At 39.7% G+C, this 27,219-nt stretch overlaps 1 protein-coding gene across 1 annotated transcript; it reads left to right on the top strand.

The window, feature by feature from the left end:
• Positions 1 to 12,795: 12,795 nt before the first annotated feature.
• On the top strand, positions 12,796 to 15,143 carry LOC147615230 (uncharacterized). Its single transcript, XM_086779281.1, has 2 exons — positions 12,796 to 13,147; positions 14,212 to 15,143. Exons 1-2 carry the CDS (start codon positions 12,868 to 12,870, stop codon positions 14,577 to 14,579), a joined length of 648 nt encoding a protein of 215 aa, XP_086635407.1. The 5' UTR covers positions 12,796 to 12,867; the 3' UTR covers positions 14,580 to 15,143.
• The last annotated feature ends 12,076 nt before the right edge of the window (positions 15,144 to 27,219 follow it).

The raw sequence follows: 27,219 nt of genomic DNA, 5'->3' as shown, positions 1-27,219 counted from the left end.
AGACTGAGGAAGATGAGGTAGCAAAGCAACTAGCTGAATACTTGAGGATGGGTTAAATAAGACCAAGTAAGTCTTCTTGGGGTGCACCAATTTTCCTAGTTAAGAAAAAAGATCAAGGTACCTGGCGGATGTGTATTGATTACAAACGTCTTAACAAAATTACAATTAAAAACAAATACTCATTACCTAGATCAAACGATCTTATATTGATAGGTTGCAAGGAGCTAAGTGTTTTTTAAAGCCTGATTTACGAACCGGTTATCATCAGATCCATATTGCAAAGGAAGATGTTCCTAAAACTGCTTTTAGGACACGTTATGGCCATTATGAATTTTTAGTGTTACCCTTTGGTCTCACTAATGCACCAGCAACTTTCTAACAAATAATGAATGATATATTTAGAGATATGTTAGGAAAATACGTGGTAGTTTTCTTAGATGATATTTTAATATACAATAAAACTTTGGCTGAGCATGAGAATCATCTTAAAGAGGTTCTAAGAAGGCTCAGGAAGGAGAAACTGTATTGTAAATTATCTGTGTGATTTCTTTAAAATAGAATTGTTATACTTGGGTCATAAGATCTCTCAAGATGGCTTAAGTATAGATTTGGATCGCATCCAAAAGGTTTTGGAATGGCCAGTTTCGCGTATGATCAAACAGTTAAGATCTTTCTTAGGTTTCGTGGTATTTCTTTCAAGGATTATTTGAAGTTGACAGTGCCTTTTACCAACCTTCTTAAGGGTAAAAATAAGAAGTCTAATTCTCTGATTGAGTGGAATGAGAAGCTACAGGAAACTTTCGATACTTTGAAATATAAAGTTCAAGATGCTCCTCTGTTAGCCTTACCAGTAGCCTTACAGATCCTAGTAGGCCTTACATTTTAGAGACTGATGCTAGTGATTTTGCGATAGTAGGCTTTGTTCCAAGATGGGAAGCCTGTGGCCTTCGAGAGTAAGAAACTCAACAATGCATAGACTAGGTACCCAGACTAGGTACCCAGTTCAGGAGAGAGTTGTATGCAATTATTTATGCATTAAAGGCATGGAGACAGTATCTCTACGGATCTCAATTTATGGTCTTGATAGATTATCATTCTTTGCAGTTCATTTGTGATCAACCAGACTTGAAAGGTAGAAAGGCCAGATGGGCTGAATTGATGCAGGACTTTGATTTCATGATTAAATATAGAAAAGGTAACTTGAATAGCATTGATGATGCATTGAGTCGAATTGGTGAAGTTAATGAGCTTAGCTTCACATAAATTACTTGTAACTTGTACGATTCACTCAGGGGGAAATGCAGTAGAGATATTTTCTTTAGAAAATATTAGAATTTGGCAAAATTAGGGTCCACCAACTCTGAGGTAGATCAAAACCTAGTGAATCAAGGAAAAGCCATTTTTATTCGGAATGATCTTTTATTTCGAAATGATAAGGTTTGCGTATCGATTAAGTATAGATTTGGATCGCATCCAAAAGGCTCAGGAAGGAGAAACTGTATTGTAAATTATCTGTGTGATTTCTTTAAAATAGAATTGTTATACTTGGGTCATAAGATCTCTCAAGATGGCTTAAGTATAGATTTGGATCGTATACTTGATTCACCCAAGTATACTCAAGATGTGCGAAAAATTAAACTGAGGATCCTATTTGAGTGTCATGATACACCATCGGCAGGACATCCAAGCATACAACATACCTTAGCTTTGGTTAGAAGGACTTTTTATAGACCAAAAATGAAGGATTTGTTCAGAATTATGTGGTCAAATGTTAGCAGTGTGTCAGAATTATGTGGTCAAATGTTAGCAGTGTGTCAGATTAATAAGATAGAGCATCTTAAATTTGCTGGGTTGTTACATCCTTTGGATATTCTATCTCGAAAGTGGAAAAGTATTTCCATGGATTTCATTATGGGACTTCCACGTACCAATAGGGGTCACGATGCCATTTGGGTAGTCGTGGATAGATTAAAAAAGATGGCTAGGTTTTTACTCACAAAGACAACAGTTAAAGCTTCAGAATTAGCTTACCCATTTGTTGAGCAATTGTTTAGACTGTATGGTCTACCTTCTGATATTGTGAGTGATCGGGACTATAAGTTTACGGCTCATTTTTAGCAGGAAGTTTTCATCAAGAAATTGAAAACTACTTTGAGTATGAGTTCCTTTGATCACCCGCAATCTGATGGGCAAACAGAGCGTGTGAATCAAATTGTAGAGGATATGCTTTGTGCATATGTCTCTAGAAAACCATCGAGTTGGGAAAAATATCTTTCAATGATGGAATCTACCTATAATAGTTTTAAGCATTCGGCTACTGGTTATAGTCCGTTCATGCTTATGTATGGGTATCAACCTAGGGCACCTGTTGATGTTGATCTTAAGGACATTGAGCTTGATGCATCGAGGGATTTCTTGTGAGACATGCACGAAATGCTAACCCAAGCTCAGGATTCTATCAAGAGTGCTCAGGATAGAGCACGGTTTTATGTTGATAGGGGATGCTCACCTCGGTCTTTTGAGCCAGGAGCGTTGGTTTATTTGAAATTTCCTAAAGATTCTCAGGAAAGTGCTCAAAATTATCTCCTAGCTATTGTGGTCCATTTTGAGTTATACGTCGGATTAGCACGGTTGCGTATGAATTAAAACTACCTCCACATGTCAGAGTTTATCGAGTCTTTCATGTCAGTAGATTGAAAGAGAAGCTGGGAGGTGAGGATAACACAGTTACTCGTTGAAGTTGAAGATTTGTCTTATGTTCCACATGAACCTTCTTATGTTGCATGATACTTGAATTTAGGTAAAGGAAACTTCGTAGTCGCCTAATCCACATGAACCTTCTTATGTTGCATGGTACTTGAATTTAGGGAAAGGAAACTTTGTAGTCGCCTAATCCATGAGGTTAAAATTAAGTGGAAAGACAGGGAAATTGAGGATTCGACTTGGGAGTTAGTTAAGAATGTTTAGCACAATTTTCCTTCTTTTCAGTATAAGAGTGCAATGTTTTGAGAGAGGGGAAGTATGTTATGTGCACATTATATGTGCATATACTAGGAGGCTAACCCACCCTAGGCATGTAAACATGGGAGCATGGGAACATGCTCTAATGGGGTAAGGGTTAGGTCTAACCTTGGTTTGAGGTTAGGGTCAAGCAACCAAGGGTTACACATGGAAATGGAGAGTCAAAAGTCACTTAAGGGCCCTACTATATAATAGGGGCATAGGGGAACTCTCAATGGATGTTCTCTTGTGTAGAGCATTGTGTCTACTCTCTTGCCATTTCAAGCTAGAGCTAAGTGTTGGAATGAAGTCATATCTCTTGGTGGTATGGGGGACACTAAGATAAGATATGTGATACTTCATTGTATTTATGTGTGCACCCTTGGGCTCGGGGGTGGTTGGGTGGATGAGTATATATATGCATGAGTCATGCATGTTTATGCATGGTTATTAGCTAGAGAGATCTTTAAGGTTTTAATAGCATACTAGGCTAAGCCTAACCATTTTCTGTTGTGTATTCAGGTAGCTTTAGAGCTTAAACCAAGAAGTAGATCTGTGAAGTTTGGTCCAAGGACCAAAAGATGGTATAAAAAAGTTAAACAAGTGGACCATAATTTTGTGGCCTTTATTGAAAACCTAGTTGGCACTAGACGAGTGGTTAAAGTATGGTAAAAAAAAGGGGATGTCTTGGAGAAGTAGTCACCTAAAGGATGTGTTGAGATTCAAGCTCGATGTCAGCTTATGCTAGTTGCACTATGTGCTGGCTTGTTAGGTAGTAACATGTGTGAGACATAAATGATCGCGTCCAGCTAGTCATAGTGTGTGGACATTAGCTAGCGTTAGCAGTGTGTGGACACAACACATGTGTGTTGTAGATTATGGATTATGGCTTTATGCATTGTGTGAGAAGGGAGATGGCTTCTCTCTATGGTTAGGGTTTTATAATACATTAGGGTTTGCTCATGTGTGTGTGTCTCCTCTCCCTCTACCTGTTTTTCATCATGGTACACCACATCTCGTGAGATAACCACTTGCCTAGTTTGTGGATTGTAACATTTATATGCCTTGCGATCTTGTGCATACCCAACAAAAATACACTTTTCTGCCTTAGGATCCAACTTCTTCCTTCTCTCGTATGGCACATGCACATAAGCTATGCAACCAAACACTTTGAGGTGTCCAATGTCTAGCCTAAAACCTGTAAGATGCATCTCTGGCATACTTCCATGTATGGCTGGTGTGGGTGTCTTATTAAGTACATACACCGTTGTGGCACACGCTTCTGCCCAATAATAGTCTGGCATGCTCTTTTCATTGAGCATTGCCCTGGCCACATCACAAATGACTCTATTTTTCCTCTCATACAGAAACACCATTTTGCTGAGGGGTGTACCTACAAGTTAACTGCCTTCTTATTCCATGCTTTTTCAAGAAATTCTCAAAAGCATGTGAGGTGTATTCACCACCTCCATCTGTCCTCAAACATTTTATCCAAGAGCCATATTGCTTCTCTGCAAAAGCTTTGAAGTCCATAAACTTTCCCAATACTTCACTTTTCTCTCTGAGAAAGTAAATCCAAGTCATTCTGCTGAAATCATCAATGAATGTCACATAATACAAGCTGCCTTTAATGGATGGGTTTTGTGCAGGACCCCATACATCACTATGAACTATCTCAAGTGGCCTGCTACTCATGTTGCCTTCTTTAGGAAATGGCAACCTTGCTTGCTTTCCAAACTGGCAAGCATCACAGACATGCATATTCCCATCATACTTGAATCTAGGCAGCCCACTAACAATGCCTCTTGCCTGCATGTTCTTTAACCTTTGTATGTTCACATATCCAATCCTTTTATGCCACATGTTAATGTCTTGTACCACATTTCGGCTTTTAGAGAACATGGTTGATTTCAACTCAGAAATCCCAGCATCCAACTTAAATAACCTGCCTTCTTTCTTGCCTTTGGAAATGACTCTACATCCATTTTTGAAATCCTCAACGAAGCATCCATGCTCGTTGAAACGAACCTGTAAACCTTGTTCCACCATTTAACCAAACTTTTTGTAATAGAAGGCAAATACAAGACATCTGCCACCACAGACTTTGTTTCACCATTGTGCATCACCAATGACAGTACACTTCCAACATGAGTGATAGCATGTTGGGAATCATCACCTGTCTCCACATAGCCTTTCACATCCATATATTTCCAAACCATTCGCCACCCATGAGTGACAAGTCATATGGTTTGATGCTCCAGAGTCCATATACCAAGTGTCATCACTGTCACCATTTGTCATCATAGATCCTACGACATGTTTCATGGCAAACAAGTGATTTGCGCTGCCATCATTACTGCTTAATGCAAAAATTCCACCATTTGCATAATTTTCGCCATGTTGTGCATAATGTCCACCATGTTGTGCTCTACCTCCTCTCAAATCATTTTGTTAATGGCATTCCACATTTTGCATAGATGCTTGTTGGCCTTGCCAACGTCCTCTTCCACGGGGATTACCTCTGCCTCTCTGAGGTGTAATACATCCACGACCACCTCTGGCACCATATAAAGGCTGAAAATTTTGTTGTGGTGACCTATCCTGCCATCCACGACCATTACCACGACCTCGTGATGCAAATCTCCCCCTGCCTCTAAATCCCCTTTGTGAATAGCAAGCCTGCTTCTTGCCATTATCATCATGGCTAGTAGATGCATCATGAAAAGAGTCAATGAGTTTGATTTCCTCAACACGCAAGAGTAAAACCAACTCATCAAAATCTAGTAAACCTGTACTCCAAATAGAGATAGATGTATCAAAAGACTTGTACTCCTTGCCAAGACCATGCAAGGCAAGAATACTCCTTCCATTCTACTTCACATTATGAATCTATTGTCTTAACTGAGACTTACGAGCACTAGTATCTGTATCAAACAGCTTTACCAATATATCCTATGCATCCTTGGGATTCTCAGCATCATGTATATGTATGAGTATCGCATCCGAGTTACATATAGACAAGTAATGCAAAACTTTGTATGCTCTCTCTGACCATTGTTTATGAGTTGTTGTGTAGCTTGTTGGGGTAGTTCCAGCTCTGGCTTCGCACCTAGGTTCCAAAATCCTTTTCCCTTCAGAAAGATTTTAATCCTGTACTTCCATGCCTGGGAGTTCTTTCTATCCAACTTCTCACCCACAATGTGTATTGGGTTGTCTGACATATTTGCTCAATGCAAATGCACCTTCTGCACACGTCCAATTTTGTAAACGAGCCTTCCTCAGCTCAACCACACTCTAATAAGTGTTCCAGATACTCCAAAGTACTCAACGAACTTCACTGTTGATGTAAAAAATCAACCTGATTGCATTCAAATTAAATTGGCATACGCAGTCCAAAGTACTCTGTTTTAGCACGCTTTCCAAGGCTTCAAATTGCAATGTAGTGGTTTAATCAACTGTGAATAACTTGCATTGACACCTAAACAAGCTCAATGTTGCATATCAACAAACTAGGCAAGTGGTTATCTCACGAGATGTGGTGTTTGATGAACTTGCCAGTTGGTACAAGGCAAAGGATGAGGGTGTCATTGATTCCGTTGATGCTGATGTGCATGTGAACTTGCCATAAGCAAGTTCTATTTCTATGTCTGGGCCAGCAGAGTCTGAGAGTAGCACTATACGTCCATGGTCAGGATGCTTGAGACATGAGAGTGTGAGCATTGGGAGTAGTGCTATGGATAAAGGAAAAAAGAAGGTTGAAGGAATTGGCATTACAGGTTATGAGTCGTCAAGTTTAGAAAGTTTGGATGAGGAACTTGGCATACCATTTTTACGCACACCAGGGCAAGGCAGGATAGATATGTGCCTCCACATGCTAGAGTGATAGGTGTTCAGAATCCGCATGCATTGCGGAGATCCCAAAGGGTCAGGTATCCAGTTGTTGACAGGTTGACATATCGTGACTTTGCTATGCATTACGCATATATGACCTCTTTGGTGAAGCATGTGGAACCTACATGCTATACAGAAGCTATTGGGAAGCATGTATGGGAGAAGGCTATGGATGTTTAGATGGACGCATTGGTTCATAATGAAACTTGGGATTTGGTTGCCTTACCACAAGGCAAAAATGTCATTGGTTGCAAATGGGTTTATAAGGTGAAATGCAAATTAGATGGTTCCATTGAGCACCATAAAGCGCGCTTGGTAGTAGCTAAGGGTTATGCACAAACCCAAGGCTTGGACTATAATCAAACATTTAGTCTAGTTGCAAAGATGGGAATAGTGAGAGCAGTCATTGCTTTGGCTGCAGCAAATGGCTGGGAAATATATAAAATGGATGTGAAAAATGCATTTCTAAATGGTGATTTACAAGAGGAAGTTTATATGGCACAGCCAAAAGGATATGTACACCCGAGGTACCCCACTCATGTATGCAGATTAAGGAAAGCATTATATGGTTTGAAGCAAGCACCTCATGCTTGGAGTGATAAGATAAGCCGATATCTTATCTCCCTTAGATTTCAGCTTTCTTCAGCAGATTCCTCACTCTATGTGAAGAAAATAGATCATGGGATTCTCTTGCTTGTCATCTATGTGGATGACTAGGAAGAAGAACCCTATCTCTTTTTCCCAAAATTGGCCTTGATTTTCTCCCACTACTATATCTTAAGTTGAGGGGACTTGGGACCTTGGCAAACATCTGATTGTCCACTGTTAGGAGGAGGAAGTGGATGCTTTCTATTCAAGAGGTAAGATTGATTTGAAGCTTTACTTTCCCTAAACTTGCCTTGACTCTTGATGGCTTCTTCCTTAGACTTGGCTTGGAAAATTACATCTGATATTGAGGTTAGCTAGAGGGCCTCTGATATTGAGGTTAGCTAGAGGGCCTCTGTTTTAAAGTTGATAGGAGGCCCCAATCTTACGATAAGCCATGCCTTAAAACGCTACAACTTTGGATGATACACTAGGTCTACCTCTTCTTTGACATATTTAAGAAGGCATCCATCTTCTTTAATTCAAAGTCAATGGGGTAATACCTTTACTTAGGAATGGCCTTGATTTTCTCCCACCACTATATCTCAAGTTAAGGGGCCTTGGGACCTTGGCAAACATCTGATTATCCACTATTAGGAGGAGGAAGTGGATGCTTTCTATTCAAGGGGGGGTAAGATTGATTTAAAGCTTGACTTGGCCTAAACTTGCCTTGACTTTGGATGGATTCTTCCTTAGCCTTGACTTGGCCTAAACTTGCCTTGACTCGGATGGATTCTTCCTTAGCCTTGGCCTAGAGAATTACATCTAAGATTGAGGTTGGCTAGAGGGCCTCTATTTTGAAGTTGATAGGAGGCCCCAATCTTGCAATAAACCATGCCTTAAATTCTACAACTTTAGTCTATGGACAATTACATCTAAGATTGAGGTCAACTAGAGGGCCTCTATTTTAAAGTTGATAGGAGGCCCCAATCTTGCAATAAACCATGCCTTAAATGCTGCAACTTTAGTCTATGATACATTAGGTCTGCCTCTTCTTTAACATATTTAAGAAGGAATCTTAAATTCAAAGTTAATGGGGCGATACCTTTCCTTAGGAATGACCTTGATTTTCTCCCATATAAGGTTTTTTTTTGGGACCAATATATACATATTTATATACCAAAAAGAAATTACATCTCAAATCCTAACTTGGCAGCCATGAAACCCCATTCAACAAGTTACATATCAGAGTCCACCTCTCATCTTAAAAAAAAAGATCAATTTTCCCATGATATCTGAAATCCCAGCTGAATACAAGCTTCAATTAAGACCTCAGATGTGCATCCTGATGGAAAATAGGTAGAGGGAGAGGAGACACACACAGGAGCAAACCCTAATGTATTATCAAACCCTAACCATAGAGGGAAGCCATCTCTCTTCTCACACAATGCATAAAGCCATAATCCATAATCTACAACACACTACATGTGTTGTGTCCACACACTGCTAACCCTAGCTAATGTCCACACACTATGACCAGCTGGACACGGTCATTTATGTCTCACACGTGTTACTACCTAACATGCTGGCACATAGTGTAACTGGCATAAGCTGACATCGAGCTTGAATCTCAACGGCCCCTCTCAAGCTCATGATGTACTGTCATAGATGAAGATGTAGATGAGCTTGGGATATCAAAGCTCTCAACACTCCCCCTCAAGCTCATCCCATGTACTCCCAACATAGTGCGGAAGTACTCAAACTTCTCCCTGCTAAGTGGCTTTGTAAAGATGTCGGCCACCTGCTCTTCAGTCTTCACATACTACAAATCCACTGTACCATCCAACACTTTCTCTCTGACAAAATGATAGTGGACCTCTATATGTTTGGTCCGCACATGAAAAACTGGATTCTTGGCCAACTGTATGCTGCTCATGTTGTCACAATGAATGACAACATGAATGACAACCTTGCCATCAATAGGCTTACCCAAATTAGCCGAGAGACTCTTTAACCATACTCCTTCACATGTAGCAATGGCTGCACCCCTGTATTCAGCCTCTGTACTAGATAAAGCAATAGTAGGTTGCTTCTTGCTGCTCCAACTCACCACTGCACTTCCAAATGTAAAGGCATAACCACTAGTAGACCTCTTGTCATACGAGCTACCTACCCAATCTGCGTTTATGTAGCCGTGTACATCCAAGCCTTTACCATGCTCATAAAGAAGACCATAATGTGCAGTGGTCTTTACATAGCGCATAATGCGTTCTTTGCTATAAACAAATATATGTTTGTAAGTGATCTTTGTTGACCATAAAGAGATATATGTTTGTAAGTGATATTTTTTGAAAATGTAGTCAAGGTATACAAAACTCTTATTCATACAATAGATATATGTTTGTAAGTGATTTTTCTAGAATATTTTTAAAAAAAATCTAGTCAAGGTATACAAAACCCTTATTTATAATAAGTTTTATTTTTTCCTTATAGAGATCATTAGATACCATATGGGATGTGTATATCTTATCATGTTTTCTTTTTGCTTCGTAGAGATCATTAGATGCCATATGACATGTGTGTATCCTATCATAATTTTTTTAGCTCCTTTTAAAATAGATTCATAGGCCACCTAAGCTCTTTATCTTATCATGTTCTATATTTACTAGATTTGTAATTCAAGAACATTGACACAAAATAATTGATTGAAGCACTTATATAAATTAAAACAATTTGAAAAGGCTATATAGTTGTTAACATTTTCAAAGAATACACGTGTTGAGGGGTCTTAAAGACTTTAACTCACACAATGCATTATAAAATGAGAAGGGGACTTGAAGATTGGAAAATGTCTTATACAAACATGTATGGAGATTTTTTTGAAAGCATCACTTCTCTTCACACGAAAATATAATTTTCAAAGTCTTTCACATCAAATGCATATTTCAAAGAGTGAAGAAGAGAAGGGGTGCAGGATGGAGTTGGCCCATGATGTTCATGGGCGTGCTATTCTCATCAACTACTTACAAGAAGGAAAGCTGAACTAGTATGCTTACATGGCAACTATACATACTTTGCAAAATATGGTGGGTGATTGTTTTCTTGTGGAGCCATCACATAAAGACATGGATTCCTGTTTTCTTGTGGAGCCATCACATAAAGACATGGATTCTATGGAAAACATCATGGATTATATAAGAATGGACAAGTAGGGGGGCATTTTTGAGAAATTTGATAGTTTTAGACAAACAAGTCGATACATTTAGAAGACTTTATAATGTATAAGTTTTCTAACATCTAAGTGAGAGATTAAGAAAAGAATAGGCTCACATGTCAAAAAATATAGTATAATGTAGGAAAAAGTACACGTGTACACATGTGCACAAGTTTGCATACACACACATGGGAAAGGTAGTATGTCATGTGAAAACTTGTGCACAATGCACAAGTTTGCACACACACATGGGAAAGGTAGCATGCCATGCTGTGACCACGTGAACGTGAAATTAATAGTGTCCTATAAAGTGCTTCAATAGGTCACATCTTACTAGAAAGTAAAGCCACCATTGTTTGGAGTACATGTCCTTCTAGAACTCTAATAGTGAATCTTGTAGGTTCTATGTTTTGAATATAATGGGCAAGAGTGATTATAAAGGATTTTAAATTTTACATTGAAATGTGACTTTAAAGGTTATTATGTTTCCAATCATGGAAAATGGAAAGTAATATTATGTGTAAATACACTTATAGATGATGACGCATAATTAGCATTGTGAGGGAGTCAACAAACTTCCAAGGGCCTATTCACACACACTCCAAACTGGTGATGTTTGCTAGCAAGTGCTTGAATCAAACAAGTGCTTGAAGCAAACACAGACAACCTATTTGTGTAATTTCTACCACTTTTAGCTAGCAAGTTCCTAGATTGTTGTGGAGGGTACATAAAAGTGCATGGTGTACCTCACAAACCCATCTCATCCTCACAATACACTAAGATAGACCTTGCAAAGCCAATTCAAGGGGTTTGAAATCGATAATTGATTTGGTGACATCACATCAAAATGCCTATAGTGGTGTTCAATTTCTCTCTCTCATACCCGTGAACATCCGTACTTCCTTGGGTGGCTTGCTTGCAAACACGATGCTTGATCAATCTTGATACTTGTTCATAATTAGAAGAGTGTAATACATGATGTGCTTGCCCTATGCATATTTGACTAATAGAAGGTCTTGGAGGTTGTTTAAAATAGAGGGGAGGGTAGTCTCATGGTTTTGTTGTTGTACGAGCCTAAACATCTATAGCTTATGTGAAGGGTACTACTTTTAGGGTATTTTAGATTACTACTTGCCCTTCTTGAATGCCCACAAGTATTTGGGAATCAATTTTACAACAAACATACTCATGTTTGCAAGAATTTCATCCAACTAGTAAATTGCAATAAAACTCATATCTTTTATGCGATCAACACAACTATTTGACTTTTTTTATTTAATTGAGATCCTTTTTGGGGTTAGGCTCATGAAGCTAATTCCAATTACTCTAGAATGAACTAAGTTGCGAGAGACATCTTTTTCAAATTGTGGTCACCACCCACTGGGTAAAGGGGGTTCATATAAGCCCCTTCATCTCCATCTCAAGAACAACACTTCACAAATCTCACTAAGCTGGTTTGCGTCTGGGTGTGTTGGTAGCCTCCACATGCCACTTGATGCAATGTAGGGTATGAAATTGACAAGCATTCATTGCACATAATAGGTTGCCAATGAGGACTAGATGCCTTTTCAGTTCTTTTGCTTCCCCCATGCACAAAACTTCTAGCATTCAACTGTTGCCTTGTGGTTCACAAGGATTTGCGCCTGAAACCTTGTGAATTTAAACTAACGATGAATAGTCGTTGAGAGTCCTTTTTTTTTGCGAGAGAGATAGATGGTTCAATTCTTTACATCACACGGTCTAGCCTCATCAAAAAGGAAAAAGAAAAAAGGGAAAAAAAAAAGAGAATTGATACTAAAGGTATATGCCATCACTTCCCTCTCTATATAGGGAAATAGGTTATAGGTAGGTTGTTGGAAGGTGCCCTCCTCCTTGTTGGGAGGTGTGAGTGCTACCACTTGGCACTGAGTTATTATAATCAGACAAATACATGCATTCAGTAGGTCAGTTGGTTAAAGTGGATGGTTTGTAACCCGAGGTACTAGGTTCGATCCACGGCTGCCTACTACCTGGTTCCTCATGAACTCTCGTAGGTGTGTATGTTTGTAAAAGGACCCTCATGTAATATAAATCGTTCAAATTTAAAAAAAAATCAGACAAATACATGCATTGAAGGTCCTTTTAAAAAAAGTGTCTCCCATCATGTAGGGCAAACAAGAGTCATAGATACTGATGGGATGCTCATTTTTCATGTTCATCTCTGCTTAGAGCTGTACAGGCTACAGCTATGGCGGCTTCTCGGAATCTTGGGCTGCCTTCTCCTTGGTCGCAAATTGGTACAAGCCCTCCAAGCAACATCTTCTCCCCTCTACAGCTTGAGTTTTCCCGCGCTGGACGAGCCCTTCTTGCTGATGGGTGGTCCTCTTAATGGTTCTTTAATCTTCAGAATTTGCCAAGGAGTGTGTGCGCCCTCTTCCCATTTCGCTCCCTTCGTCGGCCGCAGCTTTGTAGAGCAAGGTATGCAAAAGGATGTCTCTTGGTTGTCGGGAAGCTTGCCCTCTTCTCATTTCTCTTGGTTGTGGGTTTCTGCGAGCTTGTCTGTTGGCTTTTAGGGTTTGCCTCCTTAACAAGGAGCGCTTCTGGCTTTGCATGGTTAGAACTATTACTGTTACTGGGTTCGCTCCCTAATCATTGATTAGCAACGTGTTTAACTAGTTCTTGGTTTGGGCCGCTTGTTCTCTGATTTAAGCTATGGTGGTTGCACTCCCCTCTGTTTTCTTAAACAAAGCTGAGCTTATTTCATTCCATTCCTGGTTTGTATTAAGGTGGTCCTCTTTCTTTTGGTTCTCTTATTCCCGCTTCACTTAAGTGATATTGGGGTTTATGATCCCTCTTTTTACTCAAAATGGCATTTATTTGTTATTAAATATGACTATGATGGTGAGGTCTTCTGCTCTTGTTTGGGTTGTTTTGGTTTGCATGGTATAGCTATGGTGTTATCCTGGGTTGCATGACATAGCTATGGTGTTATCCTGGGTTGTTTGATATGGCTATGGTGTCTTGGTTTGCATGATATAGCTATGGTGTTACCCTGGGTTGTTTGATATGGCCTATGACAGTGAGGTCTTCCTTTCATGAGTTTGTTTGGTTTAGCTGTGGTAGTGAGTGTCTAGCAGCCTGGTAGGTCTATTATCCTGACCTTAGAGAGTGTTTCTAGTAAATTGGCCAACATTATTTTATGCTGATCTTTGGTTTCGGAAAGCTTTAAAATGAATGGGTATGAAGAACATCCGGTCTACTTCTGTCGAGCACGGTGATCCATATCAAATGCATTGATACAGATCAAGCATGTTGATGGGTGTCGACGAGCATGTGGATATGTGCTGACTAAGCCCTCTTATCTCATCCAAACTGTATTGGTATGCCATGTTCTCATGGTCTTCTTGATGTTTTCATATGTTGCCCTCGCATTATGTGCTTAATGGCCTTCTGAGATTAACCATCTTCTTTAAATAACTTGAAAAGCTGCTTGCCTTTTTTGGTCAAGTAAAATTTAAATCTGCAAAAATGTGGGGGTGTAGGCAATATGGAAGCCACAAGGTATGGGGAGAACTACTACGAGGAAAGATTAGTACACCACAAGCTTATTGAAGCAGCATCAGGCGATTGGGATGATGGCGCATTTTACCAGTGTCCAGGGTATGAGAGCTACAGGAACAGGCAGCTGTATCTCCACAGCTACAAGTTCACAAGAGAAGAGACCTTGTCAGAGAAGTTGAGGTCCTCTCTGAGCAAGTTCAAGGCAGCAGCATGGGTGGTGATGGCCTGCAATTACAGGCATTTGGTGGTAAGAAATATAAAAAAGAAGCTCCACTCCACAGGAAAATACTTGAAATCTGGTGCCCCTCTGTCCTTACCCTTCCCCAAGTGTCTTCAGGTATCAAGCTGATGAGGCTGGCTACACAAGTCTTTGATGAGACTAGTTACACAACAATTGCCCATAGCGAGAGAATGCACAATCTTGCTCATCCTGGCCCATCTGTGTGTTCCAGAAGGGTGAATAATCTTACTCCCTCTGCATGATACATAAGCCCCAGCTTGGTTGGCTGTCTACATGGGTCTCTCTTACTTTTCTCTCTTTTGCTTTTTGGCATCGAGCTCCACCCTAAAAACCTTTGAATTTCTTTTCTTTCTTCTCATTTAGGCTTGCACTTGTTGCTAAAGATGCTTTGTGAGCTTTGATTTGGGCTGCTAGCTAATCAAGTAATACAAATAAGAAGAATTCACCACTATTGGGCACTGATGACGTATGACGTTAGTGGGGATGTCGTAGTATCTAGTCTATACTATGCATGATGGAGTTGATGGTTTATTTTATTGTGGATGACTACCCTGAGGTTATGAATTGCACTTTCTTATAGGGTGAATTTGGGCATGTTCTTGGATTCATCTAGGTTTATATTAATTTCACCAACTATGCTTCAATCTTCTCATAATTTACGTAGGAAGATATTATTTGGTACAATCAAATAAGAACTATGCAAGAGAGAGAAGCTAATTTTCAAGTTTAATTGATGTATTGAAGATTAGTTATTGTACTTAATGATTAATTAGTTACATTAAGTTCGTAGTCAAATTAAAACATTAGTTATTGGTATACATGCAATTAGGCTAAATTACCTAGTTATTAAGATAGTTTGGTAGTATTAGCTTAATTATCATTAATGTTTACTAATTGTGATTGATGGATTAATTTACATGTTAAGTTTTTTTATTGCTATTTGAATCTCTCTCTCTCATCCGTGATATTCATCCATAGTTAATTATAAAATTATGTTAGAATTAAACTATTATTGAATAATGGATTTATATTGATTTAATAATGAGGATTATGTAAGACAATGTGTTGGACATTATTTTGACTTAATTGGGATTCAAAAAGGATTTTAAAAAAAATTCAGAACATTTAAAAAACATGGGTTTTACATTTTTTTAAATAATCGAGATGTGAAGCTTTCTGCAATAACTTTTGATATGGAGACATCACTTATTTTTTAACTATCGAGAAAGGTCCAAAACTACGGAATGAAAGCTTGGTGAGCTTACATTCCATGGGTTTTGCTTATGTGGACTACTCTAATGATATGACACTTTATGTGTCCATGTCAATGTGATGAGTCCATGCCACCATGCGACATGGCATGGACATACATGCATTATGAACATGCATGCTATCATGTGCATATGTATATCATCCATATGATGGCCATGTACGCATGTCCATGGTACATACATCATCCACACATGATGGCCATATATAATATCATAGATTATGTTTGGATGGTCATAATGGTCTATATATGTATGGAATGGGTTGTAAGGGATCTCCACATGCTTAATCTTTTCTCAGTGTGCTTTTAGGGTCCATTTGATCCACATATAGTCGGAATGGACTCTATGTGATTTCTATATGCTTGGTCTTCTCAAGGTGTGCTCTACATGGTCCATGTGATTTTGTACATGCTCGTTGTTGTCCTGGTGTGGTTTGTATAGTTGGAATGGACTTTATGTGATCTATTTGCTCATTCTTCTCCATTAGGAGGCATTTGGACATCAAAAGGACTTTGTAAGAATCTAATTTTAAGGAATTAAGGCTAATACTGTTGAGGCTTTAGGTGATAAGAACAATGAAGAGGCCTAATTTTAGGTGTTGCATGACGAATAAAGATCAATGCAAGGATGCAGCAAAAAAAGACACTTAGGGCTCTTGTAAAGAATTCCAAGTTGTAGATGAATGTGGGAGAGGGCTTGACAATAATCCCACATGGGAACTTTTGGGAGTTCTAGAGTTTTTGTATAAAAGGTGGTCCATTTGAGAGCTAAAAGGACTCTTTGGTCATTTGGTTGAGAGGCTCATAGAGAGAGCTTGCTTCATAGCTCCTTCTCATGTGCTCTCCCAAGGCTCTCCATCTCCATTCTTGCTTCAATCTTGTACTCTCTATTCTTTACATTTTTAATGATATGAGGTTATGGTCTACACACTTGTTAATCTAGATTTCTTAATGATGTTTTGATACTAAAATTTGATTTGTGAATTTTAGAGTGCATGTGATGAAGCTTGTCCATGAAATGATGTGTAGTTGAGGCTTGTGTGATAGCTCTTTGCATGTTAGATTCTTTGCATAAGTTGCATTTTTTTGCTTAAGTGTAGCCTAATCTTGATGCTTTGATTATGTTAGATTGATTGCTTGAGTGTTGAAGAAGGATTGAGTAGAACTAGAAGTCATTAGTGTGTGGTTAACTAATCTTCTCCCATTCGGGATAGCCTCTATGCGCTAACCGGGTTGCATTCACGGATTGACAAAGTGTGTGGGTTGGAGTGTAGCCTCCGTTATGCTATGATGTCTCAAACAATGGTGCCGCTGCCGGGGAACGAACACCTAAGTTAGTGAAGGGTGTTAACCATTACTTCTTACTAAGTGCTCCATTGATTGCAAAATCGTGGATTAGGGTAGATTAGAGTAGAGTTTACAAGGGCATTGAGTGTGTGATCTCAAGGACGCCTTGTGTGTTTTTTGTTTTTTGATTAGAAGCAAAAAAATTAAAACCCCATTGCGGTAGAGAAATCTCGTCATTAATCAGATTTAAGTACTTTCTGTTTTTGTATTTTTGATGGGGTTGGCGAGAGGTAGGTAGGAGGTGTTGGAGGCGGTTTTTTTAAAAAAAAAAACATATACACAGAAAGAGGCTGCAGTGAAGTTGTGTGGGGAGGCGTCTTCATAAGGCGCAGTGAAGAAAAAGAAATATATATATATATATATATATATTTTTATATATATTTATTCGTTGAAAGGAGGGCGAAGGATTGTTGGAAGGGCGGCTGAAAGAAGGGCGAAGGTGGCTTTAAATATATATATATATATATATATATATATATATATATATATATTTTATACATTGACGTTGAAGAGCCTGCATCGAGCGCTGCATCGAGGGGGGCACTGCATCGAGCGTTGCAGTGGGGGGCGTCTGCAACTGATGCGACAGTGTGGAGTGGAAGGCACTGGAGGCGTGGCCTGCAGAGCGTAGTAGGGAGTGAAGAAGACGGAGTGTTAGGCGCCGGCAGAAAGCGTAGTGGAGGCGGCTGGTAGAAGGTGTGGGCGGCCAGCTGGAAGTGGAGGCGAGGTGGCCGGCTCAAAGCTAAGGCAAAAGCGTGTGTAGCTGTGTGAGGTGGAAGACGAAAAGCTGAAGAAGGTGAGAAGCGTCTGCAAGAGAAGCAGTGCATAAGCTGAGCTTTGCGTGGAGGAAGCGTGCAAGTAAAGGTGTGAAAGGCGTCGGCAGAGAGCGTAGCGTGGAGCAAATCTGTAGGCAGAAAGCGTAGTGGAGGCGGCCGGTAGAAGGAGCAGATGGCAGAAAGAGAAGTGGAGGTAGCTGCAAGAGAAGCAGAAGCAGTCGGCAGCTAAGCAAAGGAGAGCGAGGCGCATTTAAGACGACTGGGTGCGCCGGCGAAGAATCCGGGAGGCAGCGAGGGATAAGGTTGGTGTATTTTTAAAATTTTTAAAATTTTTTAAATTTTTTAAATTTTTCATGTTTTTGTATTTTTTTAAATAAAAAAATAATAATAATAAATAAATAATAACAAAACAATAAAAAAAGGAAAAAAAGAAAAAAAGAGAAAAGCAAAAAAAGAGAAAAAAAAGAAAGGAATTTTAAAAAAAATATTAACAAAAAAAAGAAAGAATTTTTATTTTCGTATTTTGAGTCCATTTTCATTTCTTAATTTTTTGTAAAATTTTGCATAATTAAAGTAGCTTGTATTTTTTTAAGAATTTTTGTAATTGCGTGCATAATTAGTAGATTCATATTTTGTGTAATTAGTACGAAATTTATTAGTATTAAAAAAAATAAAACAAAACAAAAAAATAAAAAAAAAAACAAAACAAAACAACAAAAGGAGAAGAAAACAAAAGAAAAGAAATAGAAAATAAAAAAAATAAAAAAAATAAAAAAAATCTATAAATTAAGTATTTTTTAGGAGTCTACTTTCTTGCATATTTTGTAATTTTTTATTTTTTTTAAATTTTTTGCATAATTAGTGTAACTTACCTTCTTTTTAAATTTTTTGTAACTTTATGCATAATTAGTATTTTTTTAGCGTGATTCATAATTTTTGTAATTAAAAAAAATAAAATCGTTTAAAAAAAATTGAAAAAAATAAAAAAAAAGAGGATAGATAGTTACACTACACATACTCATTTTAGTTGCATTTAGTGATTAGGTAGGGTAAAAAATATATATATATATATACATATACATATACATATACATATACATATATACATATACATATATAAACAAAAACAAAAACAAAGACAAAACAAAAAAAAAACACATAAAAAATCAAAAAAATTTGACCTTATGCACTTGCGGTCGGGACGTCTTATAGATTCTACCATAGGGCCTAGGGCACCTTCTAGAGTACCTACGCAGGAACGTGAGACCCAATCGGTAGGAAATTTGGCAGATATTGCTGAAATCCCCAATCCGATACCCTTTCCTCTAGAACAACTAGCTCATTGTCCATGGACAATCTAGGGCCGTCAAATAGTCATCCCTTAGCCCCAAATAGAACACCCACAAGATCCTTTAATCCATTTGAAGTCGACACCATGGGGTTAACACTTAATGTGAGACTCCAATATGTCTATACGAATGCTCAAGGAGCTGAGATCTTTAGGGATCCACAACAACGGTATCTTGTTAAGATCGCAGACATTTTCTCAGAACTTGATAGAGCAACTCTAGTCAATGACTAGGGTAACATGTACATGGGTGGTATGGTGTTCGCTACGAAGTCACCTACTATCCAGAAAATGTAGACAAATTAGGGGAGCTCTCTAAAACCGAGTTCTTTGACTTATCGAAACTTTCCAAAGCAAGGGAGTCTAGAGATGATTGGCTCATTGAGCCGGACATGCCTGGACCCTCCAATGCCCAGTCCTCAAAGCCGTCCATTGATGATTTACTTCTTGTAGATCTAAATTTAGAAAGGGATAGGAAAGGCAAGAGCAAAATGGATTAGGGGGCTGAGAACCGATGGGAGTTTGTGCGACAAATTCCAGTGACAAAGGTCTTACAGGATGATCCACTTCAAGAGGTCTATAAGGACTTTTTGGAGGGATATTATGCCACAACTAAATTGCCAGAGCTAGATCTTCCTCTAGCACTGGTGGTGGTAGTTGAGAAGCTTGCAGGACACATGAACCGAATAATTGATAAATGGACCAATGAATACCGAACCTTAGATTGGAAGGAGATTCGGGAGCTCACGTGGAAAGGACAACCATTATTCATGGAAGTGTTCTCAACAAATACAGCCATACCAGGAGAGACAGCCTTTCTTGGAGAAACTGTTGCCCCTCTCCTACGAGAGTTCACTAGAGAGGGACCTTCAACATCTAAGTGGACCACTGCTAGTAGCCCAACTCTAGCACCAAGACATTATCCGACACCAAAAGTGCGACCACAGATCACACCCCAACAACATTTTTTGCACTATAACAATCGGAGGGTAGGGGAGCCAACTCGGCCTCCCATAAATGCACCTCCTGAAATGTGGGTGACAAGATCTTTGGAGGGGTTTGGTGAGGCTGGTAATAGGGGACCTACACCAATTTTGGATGCATGTGGACCATCTTTCCAAAGAGAGGAACAATTCCCACTGAGAGTGAGAGGCCGTAGGCCCTATGATGAGTATTCAAGACAAGTAAGGCCATCAACTCTTCAGAAACAGGTAAAGAAGTATGAAGGGTCGGGAGATCCATATGACCATGTAGCAGCATTTAGGCAAGCAGTTCGAGCTGAGCAAGTGGCTGACAAGCATACTCAAATTGAAGGATTTGGACTCACTCTTGAGGGAAAGGCCCTTGCTTGGTTTCAGGCACTAGAGGCTTCAGACAAATTTTCTTTACGAGTTTTGGAAAAGAGATTCATTGCTGCTTTTTCCTTGATGGGAATTCAACATGACACGGTAGCACACATCTACTCTTTCAAGCAAGGCGAGAATGAGAGTGTTAGAGACTGTGTAAATAGAATGAAGCAGTACATTAATCGTTGCCCAGAAGATGAGAAGCCCGCCCAAAGTCGATTAATTTCTCTCTTCTTAAAAGGACTCAAAAATTCAACACTGCATACACATCTCTATGCGAAGAAGCATACAAATTTCAATGAGTGTTGCCATGATGCTATGGATTTCACCGATAACTTCAAATTCCAAGATGGTTCTGGCCCAGGGGTGAAACCTAGAGATCAGTGGGGTGATGACCAAAGTTTAGGGTCTAGCGCTCTAGTAAATCCAGACCAGATAGCTAACCTAGTACTAAGGAGATTAGGACAGACCTATCGTCCACCCATGCAACCACAACAACTGCAGCAGAGAATGAGGAGTGTACTTCCTACAGGTCCTCATCTTTGTGGAGCATGTGGCGGTAACCATAAAACAGAGGAATGTAATACCTTTTCTCCTCTAGTCACAAACCAACCCACAAAGAAGTGGTGCCAAGCCTGTGCTTGGAACTTTACCCATACCACACAGGAATGTACTCGCATTGCAAGAATGAGACAGGAGCGTGAGCAGCCAAGGGGTGGAGTGGCTCCACAAATGTATCAACAGTATACTAATTTTGAACGTAAGCCACCGATGGCACAAGAGCTAGCACGACATGTTCTTGGTGCTCAACCTCCTGCTCCTGGGACTGCTCCTGTGAGGGTTGTTGACTATGACAATTCAAATATGTGTAGAGACTTGGTAAACCCAGGCTATGTGGAAGAGGAATACGCATCATATTCATCCAAAGAAAATCTCTTTGAAAGTCCCGCATACCCAAGCCAAGCACTGGAGACTCAACCAGGGGAACAAAACTCTTTAATGTTGCTAGGCGGCTACCAACCTAGGACTCAAGGCCCCTCAGGTCAATGGCAGCCAAGGAAAGTAGAGGCCAAACTAATGGGCCCTTGTTATGAGTGCGGAGAATCCCATTGGGCTCGTGATTGTCCACATCGCTCAAGGCAAGCATCTCGATCCAATACAACAGTACAACAGTTTCCACCAATTGAAAGATATTGTCTAGGGTGTTGTGTAGAACACTTCCCAAAGGATTGTCTGCTGAAACCACATGAGGAAGGCACCTCTCAACCAAAGGTCTCACTCAACCTTGTAGGGGCAGTTCCATCACCACTTTCATCTGAGAATGAGGATGTCGTGCCACTTAGAGTCATGACTAGATCACAGACACAAAATGCCGAAATACAGACTGATGAGACACCTCGAACTAGGGATGCAAAGACAAATCTAGTGGACAAGACCCTATAGTCCAATAGAAAAAAAAAACCACTAGAAGGAAGAAGAACCGAAACAAGCAAACTAAAAGTGCATCCACTAGTTCTCAAGATGCCTCTAAACAAAACATGAGGGATAAAACTTTTACATCCCAAGAAGTGCATGAGGAGCGGCAACCTCAACTTGTGCTAAACAAGATGAGACTAGTACGACTTAGGATAGTTCTGGGGGTTCTGTTTTTGTGGATAAAGTGAATGAGACTCTAGATGCCATCATTGATGCTCATAGAAGTCGCATTGCAGCTTTATCTGAGCTACCCAAGAAACTTCAAGAATACCCAAACCCTCGTGAGGAGAAGATCAATCTAGCTGTACATCAGCAACTCATTAGGGAAGCTCAGACAATACTTGAGGGACCACCACCACCTATTCCTCGGGGCCCAACCTCTCTTAAGCCAACATTAGAAACCATACCAGAAGTGTCATCAAGTCGGGAAATGAAAAGTGAGCTCATTTCACAAGCTCATAGCGAAAGGTCTGCACCAATTGACACCCAATTGAAAGGAGGTAATCTGCCACCACCTAGCCTTATCTTCCCATGCAATGATGAAGTTATTGATGCTAATGAGGACATGGCAAATGAGATGTGGGCCGCAGTTCATGAGAAAGTTAATGAGAACATGTCCTCTATTAGTTCGCTTCCATTCTCTGAGGTCGATTTTACCAGGGGCACGGAAAACAACTTTGGACGCCCAAGCATCCAGGAGGAAGTTCAAACAATTGTTTCTCCTAGAAGCAAGCATACAATGAAAACCTTACCATCATATCTGGGAGAATATGAGAACTGTTCTCAAACCTTGAGGATACCCTCCATGCATAAAAGGTTGACAAAGGAGAAGGATATGAATACCGTGCAAGCTATTTTGTCAGCACCAGTGGCTTGTACCTTACCTTTGGTTGATTTGATAAAAATTCGACCTGAGTTGTGGAATAATATTGCCACATGTTTGTCAGAGCAGGTATTGTTACAAAAGGGTCACCATGAGTGTACTATACACCCTGAGACAAAGCATGTTATGCCAGTTCCTATCAACAAAGTAGGAAAATTTTGTGAGGACGATCAAAGAAATGCTACCCTCCCATTAGAAGTGCGAAAAGTATCTTCAACTGCAATACTTGATAGTGGTGCAAGAGTGGGCATTGTGACAAGGTCCATTTGGGAAAAGTGGGGCAAACCAGCTATTAGGAGTACCAGGATGCGCTTGCAGCTAGCAGATGGAAGCTTAGAACATCCCCTTGGGCTGCTTGAGAACATATTGGTCACCACATGTGGGATTAAATATGAGCACACCTTTGCAGTAGTGGATTTTGGAAAACATCCAAACTATGAAGTGATATTGGGTAGACCATTCATGCGACAATTTAAAATGATTTAAGATTAGGGATACAATTATTTGTACCTCCGACATGATTCTGTCATCACAAGGGTCAACCTAAGGAATCACTCATATCGTGATGTAACAAGGTCTCCAGTAGATGAGTTTGATTCTGCTTCATCTGAGGGCTCAAGAGTTACATTGTCAGATGGGCGAGAAGATCTGTGGATGTGTGGAGCCTCATGTAGGGGTTTCAACACTGAGAGACTTAAGGGTAATCGAAGTGTAATAGATGAGGCATACATTCCACAACCCTTCCCTGAGCATTTAATTGATCCACTAGAATGGAGTCATGTCCTTGCAACATTATCGACCTGTGCTTTACCTAAGCCAATTCAATTCTGTGACTCAGATGGATATGATATTATTCCTATACGAATGGTACAACCACGTGCCCTTCTAGATGATTTGTACTATAGGAATGCTTCCACAACAGCATTGCATGTTGAGGAAGTCTCTGCTACTCCACGAGCATTATCATGTCAAAAGGGTGGTGTTTCTACCTTACACAAAGCACTTTCAAAATCTGCTCTTGAAGCTCCAACACAAATGATGTGGATAATTGATGAGTACTCAAGTGAGGGCCATGGCTGGCATGTTCCAACTACTCTAGTCGCTGCTCAAAGAGGGCCAGGCAAGATGGAATTATCAATTTGGCTACCCAAAGATGCGTACAAACTTGTACCATCTAGCCCAGTTGCTAAGCCTCCTAAGAAGCACATCTTTTCCAAGCCTAAACCTCAGATTGTTACTCGTTGGGTCCCAAAACATGTTCTTAAAGCACAAGGCTATTATGAGGGTGCAACAGCAATTTGGCTTCCAAAATGCCATGGTTTGCTAGGGGTAAAAGAGCGTTTCAGAAAGATTCCAAAAGCCACCCTTGGTTTTCCATATCAGTGGGTGCAAAAGAAATCAACACAAACTTTTTAAGGTAGGATAGGTGGCTGTGATAGCACCTACAAATCTTCTTGTGTTGATCTTCCTAAAACAAGTATTGAAACGCCAGTTGTCCCAATTTCTACTTGTTACACAATTCCACAATCAACTTGTGTACCTAAGACAAGTCCAAATGCGTCTCCTTTGAGCATAGATTCTAGCACTTCAATGACTAAATCCTCTTATATTTCTCAAATTCCTCGACAATTGCTAAAATTCTCGCATCTTAAGAAGAACATACCCAAAACCAAAGATAAGGCATTAACACTACAATTGAAGCTCTTTGGTAGATCAATGTTTGAATAGTGAGGTTCCTTATGCCTTTAGAGGATTATGTTATTTTTGCGATGATCTCCACTACCAGGGCAAGGGTAAGCTCAGCGACTCCACAATAAGATCGACAAGCCAGGGCACTTTTCTCCCACTGGGTTTTTTCCCTCGGCTTTATTCGGTGATTGGCACCAATAGCAAATTTTATTCTTTTCTTTTCTTTTCTTGTTTGTTAATAAAAATTTTGCAGAGATCTCCGCTAAAAAAGAGCATCAAACACGCCCCAATAGTCCACCTATCGTGCCCACAAATTAGGAAGGGGGGAGACATGCTACGCCTACAAAGACCAAGGAAGAGCAATCTGCATAAAATCAGCAATGCATCAATGCAAACGAACAACATCAACAGGGCACTACAACAAGTGTATTCAAATCTTAATCTTTATTTCTTTATATGCTTTTATCTTTTGGATATATGGTTTGCATGTTCATACAATGTTGGCTGGTTTAAGTTTTTGATTAGTTGTTAAAATATGGTGAGTGAATTCTAGATTCTTAGTGAACTTAGTAGAAGATACTTCTATTTAAAGACAGTGTAGGATATATACCAATGGAGTATGCCAAGTTCTTATGCTTTCAAGGTATATTAGTTATCCCTAGTGGTAGCTACCTCTTAGGTATGAGCTAGGTGCTAGGAGTTAAAAAAAAAAATTATACCCTAAAAAAATATATACAAAGTGAATTGAGACATGATGTGTCTACCGCCATGTGAAATGCTTGGTAGGACCTGGGGTTGTCTTAGCACCTTGGGGCCGATGCCTTGGTTTCCATGGGGTGAACACTGACGTCTAAAAGCTTCAAGAAAAGACCTTCAAGGATTCTATCGCCTTGATAGATGTTGGTAGGACTGTGGGGTACATTATGGACCCTCGAGACCGATGCCCTCATCTTCATGGGGTACTCCTTATGTCATAAAAGAAAGAAAAAGGGTCTGTCGCCCTTGAGATACTTAGCGATTTTTAGATTCTCTTGGCGGAGGTCTCTTGGCCATTGCTTGGGTCTCATTGGGATGGAACCTTAATCTTTATCAACTTCTACACACACATCAAAAAAATAATAATAATAAAAAGAGTTCCAATCACCTTTGCTCATATTTAGGAGTAGGTTTGCCACTTAGGAATAACTTAAATACTTGTAGGACATTGAGACTGTGGTCATAACCGGCGGTGTACAAGCACACTTGCCTTTGCATAGCACTATCTACCACTTAAGTCTCACTTTGACTAGTCTTTACTCACCTATTTTAGTACTCTTTAAAACTTTAATCAGCCTTTCACTTGTATGCTCACATGTGAAATTGTCATTGCTGTTTTTTTCTTTTCTTCTTTTCTTTTCTTTTTTTTTCAATAAAGACTTTACTTATATCTATTGTTTTTTGCAGGTATTGCTACTACCGTGCTCGAGGACGTGCGCAAAATAGGAAGGGGGGAGTGTTGCATGACGAATGAAGATCAATGCAAGGATGCAGCAAAAAAAGACACTTAGGGCTCTTGTAAAGAATTCCAAGTTGTAGATGAATGTGGAAGAGGGCTTGACAATAATCCCACATGGAAACTTTTGGGAGTTCTAGAGTTTTTGTATAAAAGGTGGCCCATTTGAGAGCTAAAAGGACTCTTTGGTCATTTGGTTGAGAGGCTCATAGAGAGAGCTTGCTTCATAGCTCCTTCTCATGTGCTCTTCCAAGGCTCTCCATCTCCATTCTTACTTCAATCTTGTACTCTCTATTCTCTACAATGATATGAGGTTATGGTCTACACACTTGCTAATCTAGATTTCTTAATGATGTTTTGATGCTAAAATTTGATTTGTGAATTGTAGAGTGCATGTGATGAAGCTTGTGCATGAAATGATGTGTAGTTGAGGCTTGTGTGATAGCTCTTTGCATGTTAGATTCTTTGCATAAGTTGTATTTTTTTTGCTTAAGTGTAGCCTAATCTTGATGCTTTGATTATGTTAGATTGATTGCTTGAGTGTTGAAGAAGGATAACCGGGTTGCATTCACGGATTGACAAAGTGTGTGGGTTGGAGTGTAGCCTCCGCTATGCTATGATGTCCCAAACATTAGGCCTCTTCATAGCTTTTCCACCCCTCCTACATATCTAGTTTTGGGTCCCAAAAGTGTTGAGATATCAAGCTCAACACAGACTGACACTCATGATGTGCTTGGGTGACCGTTCGACCTTTATACCATTGGCACATTTAGTAGCTGACACGACAGATCTTTGCCAATGATTGTATAGTTGGACTACACCTACCTACGCCAACCGAGTTATGGCACACTTATCTTGCCAGTATATGTTCATGGACACTTGTTGCTCCCCAAACTTTGAGTTCTGTGATGCCATGATGCACATCATAGACAAGCCAACTCTTTCTCACTACTCTCATGGAAAACGGATGAATATTGGAGCTGTAGATCATCCTATTTCATCATTTGGGCAAATCTGGTTGGAAATCTTTCCATCGACCTAAGGCGAATCTATTATATTGAGATGTTGTGAATGGTTCGCTTGCTTTGGTTCTTTGGCACTCCTCGAATTGATACCCATGT

This window comes from Cibotium barometz, chromosome 40 (assembly GCF_041138505.1).
Source record: "Cibotium barometz isolate CiBa-2024 chromosome 40, ASM4113850v1, whole genome shotgun sequence".
In the NCBI taxonomy this organism is placed as follows: Eukaryota; Viridiplantae; Streptophyta; class Polypodiopsida; order Cyatheales; family Cibotiaceae; genus Cibotium; species Cibotium barometz.
The sequence above is the reverse complement of the archived record's forward strand: the minus strand, read 5'-3'. Positions and strand labels throughout refer to the sequence as shown.